Consider the following 15952-nt stretch of genomic DNA (forward strand, 5'->3'; position numbering starts at 1 on the left):
GGGACGCTACTGCTTCTTCAACTGATGTAGCCTCATCTTGCTCCACCTCTGTTCACCCCCAACCAGTCCCGGCAGTTGACTGCCCCTCCTGAGCCTGGTTCTGCGGAGGTTTCTGCCCGTTAAAGGCAGTTTTTCCTCCCCACTGTCGCCTAGTGCTTGCTCAGAGGGGATTGTTGGGGTTTTCTCTCCTCTACCTTGTTTCTTTATTTACTTGTTAACTTTTTTGTTGTTACTTCATTTTACCTTGTTTCATTATTTACTTGTTAACTTTTTGCTCTTACTTCGCTTTTAACTTGTTTCATTATTTACTTGTTAACTTTTTGCTCTTACTTCGCTTTTAACTTGTTTCATTATTTACTTGTTAACTTTTTTGCTCTTACTTCGTTTTAACTTGTTTCATTATTTACTTGTTTAACTTTGTTGTTACCTCGTTTTACCTTGTTTCTTTATTGACTTGCTTGTTTAACTTTTTTTTCAACTTATCGAACAAAATAATAAACCAATTAAATTTATCCTTTGAGTATTTGTCATCTAATCTTTACAGAATTTCTCCAAAACACTTTCAGATCTGTCTTTTATTTTCTTCTTGAAACCTCATGAATGGTGAACTAAAACCCTGGAACATGCTTTGAAACACTGAAATTGTTTCAGCTGAAACTGGCAAAGTCATACGTGCGCGTGCGTGTGTGTCACAGGTGATACGGTGTCACTAGTCAGGTCATCATCAATGTTCCCTCTAATTTTTCATGTGTCTGAGCGAACACACAAACTCCTGAGCGATCCCTTGGACCACTGTGAGCGACATCAGACGTGTGCACTGTGGTCACGCCAGCATCTAATCCATCCAAGTTACATGGTTTATTAAAATAATCAAATTACAGCATTTACATTTATGTTAGACTACTTTCAATTAACTGCTTTAGCCCACTTACAATGAAAATTTAAAAATCTTGTTCATGACCTGTGTAGTATGTTAACACTATTGGAAGTAAAAATAACTTTAACTCCAATTTTGAAAACACAACTTTCTTTCTTTTTTCATAAAGCTCTGACTTGTATTATGAGTCTGTGGTCTGGGAGAGAGTCCTGTAACTCTCTGTCTGCCAAATACAGTATATAATGACCAATGCTGGGCAATTAATTATATAGTTACTACTTCAAAAAAGTAACTCAGTTTGGCAAACAAAGTTTTTTGCAGCTATTTTTTTTTTTAAATGCAGCCAAGGCGTTTTTAAATAAACATTTCAAACTATTTACAGAACAATCAGCTGTTCTGCATCAAATCTGATGCCACACAAATTATTTGTGCGACTCAAAAACTAATTTCTGTCCACTATGAGATAAAGGAGAACAACAGCCTGATACCTGCAGGCCTGACAACAGGAGATGTATCACTCCTGTAACACCTGTAACATTCAGCAGCCGCCTCATTGTTCTGACACACCAACAAAACTACTGACTACACTACACACTAACTACACACTAACTACACAAGATTTGCGCTAAACGTCTCAAATCTCTCACATATCAAAGCACCGCCGTCACTCCTAAAACTTCCCCCCGTTTCTTAACAACTAGATGCCACGTTGCCATATCATTTTTTGATTTGTTGACACGGTACTTTTTTCGACCAATAGGAAAGGGCGGGGGGTTTTTTGGTTTTGTTTTTGCTCACAGGCGGAGAGTGCTTTCGAGCGTTTTCCTTATAAAACGCCGTTTTTACCGTTTCTTCCCGCAGTAAATATAAATAACGACAGTATTCAGGAAGAAAACCAAACATTGCATATATTTTTATCATAACTCTGGTTTTACGTGGCCTATCAACACAATTTAAAAATTGGTATAAAGTCCACACTTTTTCCGTCAATTGTTCCGTCTGTCCTGCTCACATCTCCAATGGTTGTACACATTGTCATTAATGTGGCTTCACTGCACATCAGCCACGCCGCTTTGCTAGCTAAAACACCGGTGTCGGCACATAAGGACGCTGTCATAGCCTGTCAACGACGTTGATTGGCTGCGTATATACGAATGTGAATCGTATTATTGGCTGGACTATAGGATAAGGTGGCATCGTTCTAATCCCATACAGGAGCAGCCAGTCACTTACTGACTAACACTGCAAAACAGAATTGTTAAAGTTTTAATTTTAATTTCAATTCAGGTTAATTTTTTTTGTGCGCAACGCAGATTTTCTGTGCGCAGAGACCGTGCCAGCAGTGCGCAATTGCGCACGTGCGCAGCTTAGAGGGAACATTGGTCATCATGTTTAGGCTCATTCACGCCAAAATTATTTAGGCTAAATCTTTAAAATGGTGTCATTTCACACACATTTTCAATTAATTTCAATCACACAAATGCAGAAATCATTATTTGCAGCATCTTCTCTGATTTATTATGAGAATGTCATGCCTGATCATTTGCACCAACACTATCAAAAATGGGGGCAAAAGGGAGGAGATCACGTTTAATCAGCTATAACACGAGGTCAGAAATATAAGTGGCGACATGAGTAGCGTCCACAGAAACCTCTGAATCTCAGCTAAAAGCTCATGTAAACCATTTCTACAAACACCAAACAAAGCAAAGACCCCAAACAGTTAAAAGAGCAGTTACATCACCATGAATCTGTGGACAGGTAATATCCATATTTTGATTTATAATTTTCTGGAGTTAAATGTGAACCAAAGCATATTTTCAAAGGTGTTATATGCTATAAAATACTTTAAAATAAAGTAGGTGAGGGAAATAAAAAATCTAATTTTTCTATGTCTGAGTCACAGTAACTTTGACAGTAACATCTGCAGTAATATTTACATCTCTAATGACATCTCACAAGCGCTCGCTTTATTTTGATACAAAGACTGTTTACACAGTTTGTTATTGCAGAGAAAAACATTTATTTTGGGCATTTCATTTGCGAGCAGAAAGCTCACCCTTTTTGTTATACCCTTTAGATGAACAGAGAGCTTTTTAATTAAATACATATTGTTTAATTAATGTTCCCTTTTATAAAAAATAGGATAATTATAAAAAAATTATTACATAGGAAAAAACTGTCTTTTTTTTCTGTTATCTCTTATTTAACATTAGGGACGTTTGTGGCAATAAATTTCTTAATCAACTAAACAGGTCACTTAAGAAATATTAAGTTAAATTTGAAAATGGTTTAAAAAAATACATCCCCATTCCACATTCCATGTGACAATCTGATTGGCTTAGGAGTGATGATGTCACAAGGACACCTTAAGGGTCTTTAATCCTTTGAAGATTTTCCTTAAATAGGGGTGAGAAACAGCAATTGTTTCAGTTGTTTCTTCGCAGCCTTTGTGTTTGCAGCCTTCAAACGTTCACTACAGAAACATTTGGAAACCTTCTCAGAGTCATTGTATACAAACGCCAACATGTATCCAAGATTACGGCAACCAAGACAAAAAGATTACGCCGCCTCTACTTCCACACATGGCCGGCCAACTTCTCCAAATGGCCTCTGTTCCATCCAAAGGGCATTACAGGAGAGTAGGAATGAAAACAACCATCTCCAGAACAAAATTCAACAAATTGAAAAGAAAAGCTTCACCTGGAGAAGAAGTGCTTACAAATGGAAGCACAAAATAAACACCTGGAAGAAACACTACAGCGCCAGCCCGACATCAACATTATTAATGAGGGCTGGGGGATCAAGTTTGGTCAAGCCAGAGAGCAGATTGTATTCTTGATCAAAGAAAACAAGCAGAAGAGCGCTGAACTTAAAGAAATGTCTGAGCAGTTTCAAGACAAGAAAGCGACGATTGATAAGATGGAGTGGGATCTCCAATACATGGACCAAAGGAATCAGCTGCTCCAACAAAAGCTTGATGAAGCTGAAGAAAAAAATAAAGAAATCTTCCAACAGAAGGAAGACCAGGACACAAAGCATAAAGACATGCAGCGTGAACTCCAATGCATGCAGGAAAATTACAGAATGGTGAAAGTAAAGTTGGATCAAACACTGCGCCAAAATAAAGACCTCCTTCAAGAGAAAGAGCAACAGCAAGAAAGACTGACAGAAGAAAAGTGCATCATCAAGGACTTTGAGAGTAAAACTCAAAAATGCAAGAATTCTGTAATGAATTGAAGGTCAAAACAAGTGAGCTGGAGGAGAAAAGGAAACACTGGAAAAACGATGCTCACAGATGCAGAAAAGGATCGAACAAATGGCGAAAAACAACTCAGAGCTCATTAAGGGATATTGTTGGAATTCAACAACTTGAAGCGGAAAACACAGAAATGCAGGCGCAAAAGCAAAAACAAGACAAAATGCATGAAGACCTGCAGTGTACGCCCAAGACATCCAGAAAAGAAATGAGCAGCTAGAAGACATGCACAAAGAAGATCAACTGAGAAATGCAGACCTGCACAAGGCAAAGATAACACAGGAGGCAACATCCAAAGACCTCAAAGACAAGCTTGAAGAAAAACAAGCAACATTAGAACAGGTGGAGCAAAGATGCAGGAACCTTGAGAAGCAAAACGCAGAAACAATCGATGAGCTGAGAACCCTCATCCTGGAGAAAAAGGCGCTGTGGAAAAGTCCATGAAAAGAAGAAAAAATTCTTCCGCTTGTTCCAGAGGAGGGACGCTACTGCTTCTTCAACTGATGTAGCCTCATCTTGCTCCACCTCTGTTCAGCCCCCAACCAGTCCCGGCAGTTGACTGCCCCTCCTGAGCCTGGTTCTGCCGGAGGTTTCTGCCCGTTAAAGCAGTTTTTTTCCTCCCCACTGTCGCCTAGTGCTTGCTCAGAGGGGATTGTTGGGGTTTTCTCCTCCTACCTTGTTTCTTTATTTACTTGTTAACTTTTTGTTGTTACTTCATTTTACCTTGTTTCATTATTTACTTGTTAACTTTTTTGCTCTTACTTCGTTTTTAACTTGTTTCATTATTTACTTGTTAACTTTTTGCTCTTACTTCGTTTTTAACTTGTTTCATTATTTACTTGTTTAACTTTGTTGTTACCTCGTTTTACCTTGTTTCTTTATTGACTTGCTTGTTTAACTTTTTTTCAACTTATCAAACAAAATAATAAACCAATTAAATTTATCCTTTGAGTATTTGTCATCTAATCTTTACAGAATTTCTCCAAAACACTTTCAGATCTGTCTTTTATTTTCTTCTTGAAACCTCATGAATGGTGAACTAAAAACCTGGAACATGCTTTGAAACACTGAAATTGTTTCAGCTGAAACTGGCAAAGTCATACGTGCGTGCGTGTGTGTCACAGGTGATACGGTGTCACTAGTCAGGTCATCATGTTTAGGCTCATTCACGCCAAAATTATTTAGGCTAAATCTTTAAAATGGTGTCATTTCACACACATTTTCAATTAATTTCAATCACACAAATGCAGAAATCATTATTTGCAGCATCTTCTCTGATTTATTATGAGAATGTCATGCCTGATCATTTGCACCAACACTATCAAAAATGGGGGCAAAAGGGAGGAGATCACGTTTAATCAGCTATAACACGAGGTCAGAAATATAAGTGGCGACATCAGTAGCGTCCACAGAAACCTCTGAATCTCAGCTAAAAGCTCATGTAAACCATTTCTACAAACACCAAACAAAGCAAAGACCCCAAACAGTTAAAAGAGCAGTTACATCACCATGAATCTGTGGACAGGTAATATCCATATTTTGATTTATGATTTTCTGGAGTTAAATGTGAACCGAAGCATATTTTCAAAGGTGTTATATGCTGTAAAATACTTTAAAATAAAGTAGGTGAGGGAAATAAAAAATCTAATTTTTCTATGTCTGAGTCACAGTAACTTTGACAGTAACATCTGCAGTAATATTCACTAATATTCAATATTCCATGCCATAACTAACTACTATACTAGCGCTGCCGTACTGCATCACACTCAGTGCATTTCAATCATTTCTCCAGCACGTTTGATAGCTAGCAAAATAATAATAATACTTTTAAAAATTAGCACGTGTTATGTACACATATTCGAAAATTATTTACTAGGACTCACATAACTTTGTGCTGAACATTGGTGGGGTCAAGATCTCTGTCTAAATAAATAAATAAATCTGGGCAAATTCCCAGATGATTAAACATGCAACTATTTTGCTGGTAATAACTGAAGTGAGTAAAGAAAATCAAAAGCCTATTTATGCAAGATAATTCATAATTTTATTGGGGGGGGGTTATATTGGTTGGGTCTGATTATTGGGGGGGGGTCATAACCCCCCATAACCCCCCTGGAATTTACGCCCCTGAGGACTTACCTGTCATGTGACTCAAGAGTCCAAAGTCCGCCATTGTCGTTTTCTATCAAACACTCGTTAAAACAGCAACGTCAGCACTCATCCCCGACTGTTCGGGGGAGGGGCGGGGTCACACATTGAAGCAGACTGACATGCAGAGGTGCATGGCAGCCCAGGCGGAGAATTTTGCTTTTACACTTTGCAACTCGTTTTATTTCTCTATCTGATAAGAAAACTATTCAGTCAGATAGTTATTTGTAGTGAATGAAATACGGCTTCAAGCATGTTTAAGCACTTTTCAAACCTTGAAAAGACAACAGATTTCAAGCACCCGTACGAACTCTGGGAAGAGCAGATAATTCAAGTCTTATTGACACCAGCCTCACTGTTCAGTCACCTATGCTCTTTCTGTTTCACTCTTTTCTTCTGTCTCACACTAACTGTGAATAGTTGGCATAAGAAAGGTTTTCTCTCTCTCTGCCGTCACCAAGTGTTTGCTTAGAAGGGAATGTTGTTTTTTCCATTTCAATATAAACTGCCTTGAGTTGACTATTGTTGTGATCTGCCACTGCATAAATATAATAGGGCAGTACATGAAGCAGGACAAAGCTCCAACCATCTCAAACTGGTTTCTTGAGCATGACAACGGGGTGACTGTACTCAGATGAACTTCACAGGCACCAGATCTGAATTAAATAGAGTGTTTTTGACTGTGGTGGAACAGGAAATTCACATCATGGGTGTGCAGCCAACAAATCTGCAGCAACTGTGTGATGCTGTCACGCCAGTATTGACCAAAATCTTAGATGAATGTTTGAAGCACCCTGTTGGATGTATGCCATGACGAATTATGGCAATTGTGAAGACAAAAGGCATCTGATCCGATCCCAGGTGTAATGTAACGTATTTCACCAACCTCACATCTGGGGTTTTTTGTTGCTGTTTTTTCTAACACCCTCACAAATGCCCCACTACTCTGAAGATTTCTCAGCATAAACCACTGGAGCGGTACATGGCCTCATTTGGGAAAGCACAACTGCATAGATTACCCAGTTTTATTATTTCAAAAAGAGATGAAAGTTGAGGCTTTAATCAAGACATGAAATGCTGTCTACAATCAGGGCGACGGGAGTTTTTCTTTGAATCTGATGTGAGTGAGGGAAGCTGGGAACCACATAATCTGAATGGAAGGCACCAGTATCACTAACAGAAAAATACAAATGCAGTTTTCTTACCAATATCAAAGTATGTGACCTCAAAGCCTTGTTCTGTGGAAAGGTCCAACATCATCTGAATGTAGTCTGTGTTGGGAATGCTCAGCGGGTTTCTCCTCAGTAAAGATATCTTCTCTGCCGTCGAGTTCCTTAGGTTTTCAAATCGCACACTTGGTTTAGGACCCTGAAAAGTAAAAACATCACAACACAAAAGAAATTGTCTGAAATGTTGAAGTTGCCTGTAGACGTCACACAAATGAGCCAAGAAAGATCAGACATACCCATGTGATTTCAGAACAGCCTGATAGACTCTGAAGCTTTGCCACAATTTTCTCTGCAGCCGCTTTTTTTGCAGCTTTTTTTGAATTTCCTACACCTGTCGCGAAAACAAGATAGAAAGTTAGGACAAATGAGCAAAACTTTAGAAATCTTTCTTTGCACGTGAAAAATAATCGCACCCTTCTCTGACAAGGACTCCAATTGACAAATAACGGTGAACTCTCTCTTATGTGGTGGACCAGCCTCTGTTAAAACTGTGTATTCAGGAAGATGCCATCCTCTTTGTAATGCTAACTCCTAATGTGAAAGAACAAATAAGAAAAGATCATGAGGGAAACACAGTTCATTTCATACATATGGAAGAAATGTTCTTGTATAAACACAGCCATGACTGGCACACCTGAAGTAACCCCACAGAGTTAGGATGATTGTTTGTCTCTGCTGCCACACCATTACTGTCAGACTTCCCAGGAACATTCCTGCTTGGAATTAAAGAGAAATCACATGAGTGTCATAGTGTTTAGTAGGCAGTACAAGTTACAAGCACAAGATTTAATCTAAGATTTCTCAGGCTGACTTCCCTCCTGCAGCATAAATACAGAGCCGTGCTAAAAGTCTTGAGTTAACCCTCATTTTTCTAGGAAAATGGTAAATTGGTACAACAAATGTACAACCAGGCATTGACATACAAAACGTACATGGCAATAATAGAGTTCATATAATTCTAAGAAGCTTGACAGTCAATATTTGGTATGATCACCTTTAACGCATCTTTCTTCAGCACAGCCTAAACTCTTGTCAAGCTTTCTTGTCATTTCTATAAGTTCTCTTCAGGAATAGTAAAAGATTTCTGACAGATATTCAGAGCTCTTCTTTGGGTGTTGCTGCCAGATGTATTATTGTAATTGCTGAAAAATAAAGTGGTTGCCAATACAATGCCCATCCAGATGGTACTGCTGGGTGGATCAAAATCTGATGGTTGACAAGATCCCCAACACCACTGGCTGAAATGCAGCTCCAAGCCATGACAGAGTCCCCACTGTATTTTTCTGATGGCTGTAGACACTCACCATGCCTCTGTCATGGCCTTCTCTATACATAGTGATGAAAATTTAAAGCAAATATTGTTCATATGTTTGGGAGGGGGGGGGGGTTCCGCCTTAAGTTTCCTCAAATTTTATAAGAACACACTGCACACCAGTCTGAGATACTCGAAGTTTTTAGCTAACAGGATTTTGGAATCACCCAAAATTGGTCCTTTCCTATGTTATCTGTTAAGTGTAGCCACAAAACTGGTTCATTTTTTGAGTTATGTAGCTTTTTATTGCTTGAATGATTCATAGGTCAGTGTTAGGTGGCTTAAAAAAACAAGAATCTTCTGAAAGTGATGACATACAAGGACTGAACTGAGTGAAAGAGCAGCCAATGTTTAAAAAGACAAATAACTCTGAATGACCTTCAGAAAGACTGAGGAACTACTGCTTAAAACCATCTTAAAAAATTCAGGAAAGTCTGACTCCTTGATAGTAATCTATACACAAGGAGTGCATAGTCATGGCTTTTCCACAACACTCTATTACCAGTCCTTTAACAGATGCCACTATAACAAGATAATCAGCATTATTTCTATAATTCCAATTACTGTTTTGACTTCAGTGTTTAAACAAATGAAAATAGTAAAAGATTCCTGTCAAAATCTTAAACATTTGTGTTTTATGCTATAACAGCCAGTGTAAAGTCTATAAAATGTCCAAAATGATTCAAAATGCAGACAGATTGAGTTGTTAAAGTTCCACAACACTGGCACGGTTTTAACTGAAACTAATTTGGGATGCAATTAATTTTTTTTCATTGCTCATTAATCTAATTATAGCCTTGACGACTTACCCAGAAAATGAACATAAATTATCAGAGCTTTGCTGTTGCCAACTGTATTTGGCAGCACAAAGTCCGCTTGCTGTTCAAAGAGGCAAATATTCATTATTTGTGAACCTCTGAGGAGTACAACTTTTATTTCCAACCAGTAATTTAAATGATTAAGCTCTACTTACATGACTCCAGCGTCTATGTTCATAGCTTTTAGAGCAGCCTCTGCAGCCTGGTGTTTAGCAGCCTTTTTACTCGGACCTTGACCTGAAAAAAAAAAGACCAATCAGTTGCCTGTGTTATACAATATCAAAACAGCAATAATAATAAACCTAACTGAAAGCCACAGTACCCTAAATCAAATGTAAAGTGTGAGAGGCTAGTGGGAAGAACACAAGGACTTAAACTTTAAAGCCTTTTTTCCCTAAAGCATAGGCTTGGTGAAAGATGTTAAATACAGACACTAAGTCATTTCTCATCACCTCAACATGAAGAGCATTCCAACTGCTTCTCACCCTTTTTCTCTGGACCTGCACTTTTCTATGCCTGAAGTGTGATATCTTTGTTAAAAGACAAGGGATACAGAGGGTAAATTTAAACACTTTTCTTCAGCAACAGAAGAGAAATTCAACAAAGTGACAAAGAACATGTTGCAGCCTGAGGTACTCTCTCTGAATTACCACGGTGCAATTTTCAACTCAAATAAAAGCCCTCATTCGGTGACAGCCAGCTATCAACACAGCAGGGGTGACAGCGTAGCCTACCTATGCCGCTCACGTCACCGACTGTCACGCTGAAGACAAAGCTGGGCTGGTGAGCCTCTCCTTCAGCCCTCTCCATCACGTACACAGGGAGGTTTCCGCTTTTCGTGCCGTATTCATGCAGGATCTGTATCGGCGTCTTCCCCGAGTTGCTTTTCTGTGATTCGTTTGTATCCAAGCTGCACGTAGTCAACACAAGGACACACAAATTATGAGCTATGACTGTAATAACTCACTCGTTAAATTTGAATGACAGAATAACAAATGACAACAGGATGACTGATTGTGCACTTAAACTGCTTATAAAATGTAAGAAAAAAGTGAGGATGGTAAAGTAAATGGAGCAGTTCCTTTCAGAGTAATGCAGTCTAGTGAGTCTATTAAAGTTTTAATTGCATCTATTATGTCTCAGACTACACTCTATTGTAATTCCTGTGACATGCCACTTCATTTTCCATATTAGAGCCCGACTGATATATCAGCCGGTATTAGGTATTTGCAGTGCTGATACAGTGTATCATAAAATAGCCATTTATTGGCTTTTACAAACAGCTAATAAATGAACATTTTAATAAATAAATAAAAGAGTAAAGAACAGACAGTAGAAACATCTTTCAACTATAGTATGAGTGTTGATGTTACATAGTTTTGCAACTTTCACCTTCACTTTGTTGTGTTGGCAACACAAAAACCCCAAATACAACAAACAGCGGAACCAAGCAGTCTTGAAGAGCAAAAACAAGTAATCCACGACTTGATGCAGCAAAAAAACTTTCTATTAAAAGTGAATTGTCATATAATCTTAGTAAGAACAATAAATAACAAATAAATACCAACACTTAACAAATGTTAGAAATCTGTTCATGTCTTGAGTCTGAAAGAAAAAAAACCCAAATATGCTGTCCAGTATATTGTTGTTGACTTTTTTAAAATCACCAAATATTGGCATCCTATATCAGTCAAGCTCAATCGGAGAAGACTCATAGATGTAGTGAAAGAGGACATACAGATGGTTGCTGTGGCAGGAGGCAGGAGATGAGCTGTGGAGACCCTTTAAGGGAGCAGCTGAAAGAAGAAGATGATGATTCTGGCACGCATTGCTAAAAATTAAAAGGTCTCTTTTTCTCTGCTTGTACACACTATTTACAGCAGAGGTTTTCCTATGTGCCACATAAATTAACAAAGCAGCTTTGCAGACTATATACATTTAAAACTGTGAGCGTCAGTGTCTTTGTTTGTAGACTGTAAGGAAGGTATTGGGCCTATGGAGATTCACATCACGGATGTGCAGCAACTGACTGTGTGATGCTGTCATGTCAGCATGGAGCAACAATCTCATTCACCACCTTGTTGAATGAGGGAGCACTGAAGGCAAAAGGTACCATTCATCATCATCACTCCACGTTTTTAACCCTGAAAGTTATACTTCTACCGCCATCTTTGTTATGACTGAATTCTCCCATTGATTACAGCTCTAGGGTATTTGGCTACCACCTCTTTCTCTCTGATGATGATGTCTCCTTTTCATACAGAGCGGATAGCTGTGGCGAATCACTGCAGACATTTTTTTTATTATTTACCGCTATTTAATTTAAAAGATTAGTGAAGGAAACAACACGTAAATACAACTTAAGACCAAATACTTGGCACGACTTCAACTGTAGCTTCTAGCTAATATACCATAATATGCACTTTAATTTAACTACATTATTATTTGACATAAACTAGACATGTAAGCGGTTTGGTTGATTGTGCACCGTTACCTCTAATCACATGCCTACTATCAATAAAACACTGACCTCGCATCCTCGCTTTTCACTGCTGGTGATTGAGACATGTTCGCAGCTCACGGTTCCTCACAGGTCTGACTACAGACTCTGTTCCGGCCAAAACAACTTTTAAACACGACGATGAGATATTTTTCTGGACATCTAGCAATGATTCTGTGATGAACATTAAGTGGCCTGTCAACGCTAGCAACTCCTCACTGTACTTTCGCCGGGGAAATCGCCAGTTTAACATTATATCAACATCCGGATCAACGCGGGTCAAACGCAGGTCAGAATGTGTGAGCTAAAGCGTTTACTGCCACCTACCGGTGAGTCGTGCCTATTCAACTGGACGCGACAGTGTCCCCGTAAAAACATGTTTTAGATTATTTTTTAATAAAAAAATTCAAAAGATTAAATTGTAAAAAAAAATAAAATAAAAAAAATAAAAAATAAAAGTTATATTAGCTTATCTTTAAACATTTACAGTTACTATTTCTACTACTACTACTACTACTACTACTAGTGTTACTACTATAATAATGATAATAATAATAATAATAATAATGATAATAATAATAATAGCTGGCATTGACAAAAAGAACACAAAGAACAGCAAGGCTTGTTTAAACAGCAATATAAATCAAAACAACAGGAAACTAGGTATCATAGATTGTGAATGTAAATGATAACATTTTCTGCTGGCTATAGAGTAGAGATGGTTATGGTCTGTCCCCATAGTAAGAGTATGATGCAATTAAATCTAATGCAGTTGCAATGGTAGCACTGTAATTTTCCAGTTGCTGGTTTTTTCTTTTAGTTTTTCATTTGATGTTTATTTTATTGTTCGTTGATGTTGTTCGGCAAGAAAAAAGCCAGTTCAAAAGAACAATCCTGCTTTCCATGTGGGTACTCCAGAAGGCTGTTTGTACAGTGTTTAGTAGATGAATCCTTAAATTAAATTTACTGGGGTAAATAACAAGTGCTTTGGGTGGAGAAGGATAAGGAAATGCATTCCAGACAACCTCATCCCATTCTTGAAACATGGTGGTGATGCTGTCATTGTTTGGGGTCTGTTTTGCTGCATACGGGCCAGGACAGCCATCATCACTGAAAGAGCAATGAATTACATGCTACGCCTCCGAATTCTAAAGGAAAATGTCGGGAAATTTGTCTGAACTGAATCTCAACTGAAAGCGGGCTGTGCAAAGCAACGGCCCTAACCAATCAAGTGGTTCTACAAAAGGATGGTCATAGAGAAATTAAGTTATTATATTTAAACCAAGAGAAATCTCATGAAAGAGCCCGAAGTAAGGAAACAAACCAACGCCCAAAGCTTTAAGACAACTGAGCTTTAAGCTTAAGGTTGTGTTAGACTGATATATGACTGTCTACTGTTTTCCTAATTATGTTAGACTGATATTTGTTACATTTGTTTAGTGTAAAATGCCACATTTGGACAATCAGAACAAAGGCTAATTTCACAATTATTCATAATTTTGGAAATAATATTCATTGGTGTATATTTCTTAGACCATATTTTTCTCATATATGTATTTAATGTAGTTTTATATGCATAGTGTATTGTGGTTTTGTATAACTGAATGCTGTAAATCTTGATGTGCGTTGTGGATGTGAAACACCAACGAGGGACAAGGGTTGGAAATTAGGGCGCATTTTGATTCACCACTGAAACACATGAAATTGCCTCTAGAAGCCAAAGTTGGTCAGGTCATACTGTTAGTTATGGTTGAATTTCATTCGATCCTGACCTCAACTCACCAGCTTGCCTGTATAGATATTATGGATGTACTTCGTGCTGACTTACTAAAGCAGGCAGCTTTTTTAATGTCAGGGGGTTGGTAAGTAGTTCGTAACCAGATTAAACCCATTTGCTTTTGTATTTTAAGTCCTTTTTATAACTTTTACCCTGCAGTACTTTAAACTGGCTGATCATTTGATCATCAATGAGCAGAGGACACACTATTTCAGTTATAGTCTACAGCTTGCTTAAATTGCTGTCATTCAAACACTCTGTCCATCCAGAAAGAGCTCCAGTGTAGGCTGAAAAGTTATGCAAATTCATAGTTACATTTAATTTTACCATAAACTCATATAATACACACCTAACACCCTAAAGGCAGTGCAGGGCAGGGAGACTGGTCTGGGTGTCTGTCAGTCGGACACAAGCAAATCAAAGCAGTTCAGGGAACTTGTATGGAGTTGACCTGAAGGTGGAGACAGAGGTTCAAGTGCTGGGTTTCTGCAGCTCAGATATGGTCGATAACAACAGGAAAGTCGAATCAAACCTACTAAAACCCACAGCCATGACTAGTACGAAAGTCATTCTTCGGTTTGTGTCATACTTTGTTTTGCCTTGTTTGTCTTTGTGCTCCTCCTTTCTGCTGTTCCCTGAGAATTTATTTTTGGAGGGGCAGACTTTGTTATATTTTGTTGTAATTCAGCCACCAAAGTTTTGACTCATCCTTTTACCCCCAAAAAATAATATAAAAAAATAAAAATCATGCAGTCACATAGCAGCTTTCTCAGTGTGTTCCCTGGTCACGTCTCTGTCAGACCTAAACATCTATCACTTTCAGCATGTAAGCTGCTCAGCTCAACAAAGGAAATTAATGAATGCTAAGTAAGAATGTTCTCATGTTTGTGGCACTTTCAGTATATGGTTCAGTGTCTCCCGCTGTAGTGTGGTTCAATAAACAAGACTCAGAGTTAAAGTTGGTGTGCTGATCACTCCATTAGTAAGTGAAAATTGTTGCAATACGCATAAATCTCTGTCATATGGATGCATTGTTGAAACCATTTGGAGACAAAACAAGCGAGGGAAGTCTGTCTAAACTGCAAGAGGGGGACTCTTTAGTAAATTTACATGAGCTATGTACAGTGAGCTATGTTGCCATGGTAATGTTACCTGTAACATTTTTCATAACAAAAACTTCTGCAAGTCGTCGAGCATTTGGAGGGAGAAGCAACAAACAATGCAGTAAAAGGAGAAGGTGGTTGATTGACAAGTGTGACTGGTTGTTACAGGGAAATATGGTTTCAACAGATTATCAGTATGTGGAAAATACTTGTGTGCTGAGGTGTTGCAGTGATAGCACGGACGTTTAGGCAACCTGTCAGAGCAGGTACAGGAACAGAGTGAGGCCTTTCGCTCTGAGTCACACATTCTGTAGGCGTAGCTTTGTCACATTTTGCTTTTAATTGTTGCGATTTTTGTTGTAGAAATTTGGACTCTTGATTATTAGACAAAGTCAAACGAGGCTAAACGTCAAAAGGTTCATTTTAAATCTTAACACATTACTGACTACAAAAGATACACAGTATACATCTTAAGCGTTAATGATTGCGGGAAAGGCAGTTGTGACTCACTGTCATGAGGTGGATGGATCACTAAGGAGGCTGACATGACAAAGTTTCTTGTGTAAGGCAAGTCTTTATCCCTGACTGCGTTTTTGTCTTGTAAGGATGGCTGTGTGTTACAATTACAATGCTTGTTGACAAAACATTTTTATAAAGAAACTGAGAAGCATTTTTTAGTAGAGTCTGTATTTTGATGTAATGCAGTATTCGTTGATCTTCACTTTTCACTTACAACAGTTAATTAGGAATATAACAAAACGGGGTAAAGTTTGTTTGTTTTTTTTAAAGAATGAACAATATTAATTACTCTGGTTACATTTCAATCAATTCTGGCACGGCTCCATATGGAGCTGTGCCAGCAGGCTGGCTGCCAACAGACATGACATCCAATTGCAGACTCCACTGCAAGGCTTCACTCGTTAGCACCA

The 15952-nt window shown here is 38.3% G+C and overlaps 1 protein-coding gene across 2 annotated transcripts in view; it reads right to left on the reverse strand.

The window, feature by feature from the left end:
- prkra (protein kinase, interferon-inducible double stranded RNA dependent activator) overlaps positions 1-12398 on the reverse strand; it is a 30765-nt gene extending 18367 nt beyond the window's left edge. Inside the window, exons 1-7 of one of the 2 annotated variants that reach the window (XM_039600430.1) lie at positions 12174-12398; positions 10378-10553; positions 9799-9880; positions 8148-8229; positions 7927-8044; positions 7750-7844; positions 7490-7652 (exon numbers count right to left, since the gene is read on the reverse strand). In XM_039600430.1, the coding sequence (XP_039456364.1) occupies positions 7490-7652; positions 7750-7844; positions 7927-8044; positions 8148-8229; positions 9799-9880; positions 10378-10553; positions 12174-12211 (754 nt within the window). In that variant the 5' untranslated portion in view covers positions 12212-12398. The remainder of the gene's footprint in view (positions 1-7489; positions 7653-7749; positions 7845-7926; positions 8045-8147; positions 8230-9798; positions 9881-10377; positions 10554-12173) is intronic. The other variant, XM_031743328.2, reaches the window with a different exon arrangement.
- Between the last annotated feature and the right edge of the window lie 3554 nt (positions 12399-15952).

The sequence above is a fragment of the Oreochromis aureus genome, linkage group 16, assembly GCF_013358895.1.
Source record: "Oreochromis aureus strain Israel breed Guangdong linkage group 16, ZZ_aureus, whole genome shotgun sequence".
In the NCBI taxonomy this organism is placed as follows: Eukaryota; Metazoa; Chordata; class Actinopteri; order Cichliformes; family Cichlidae; genus Oreochromis; species Oreochromis aureus.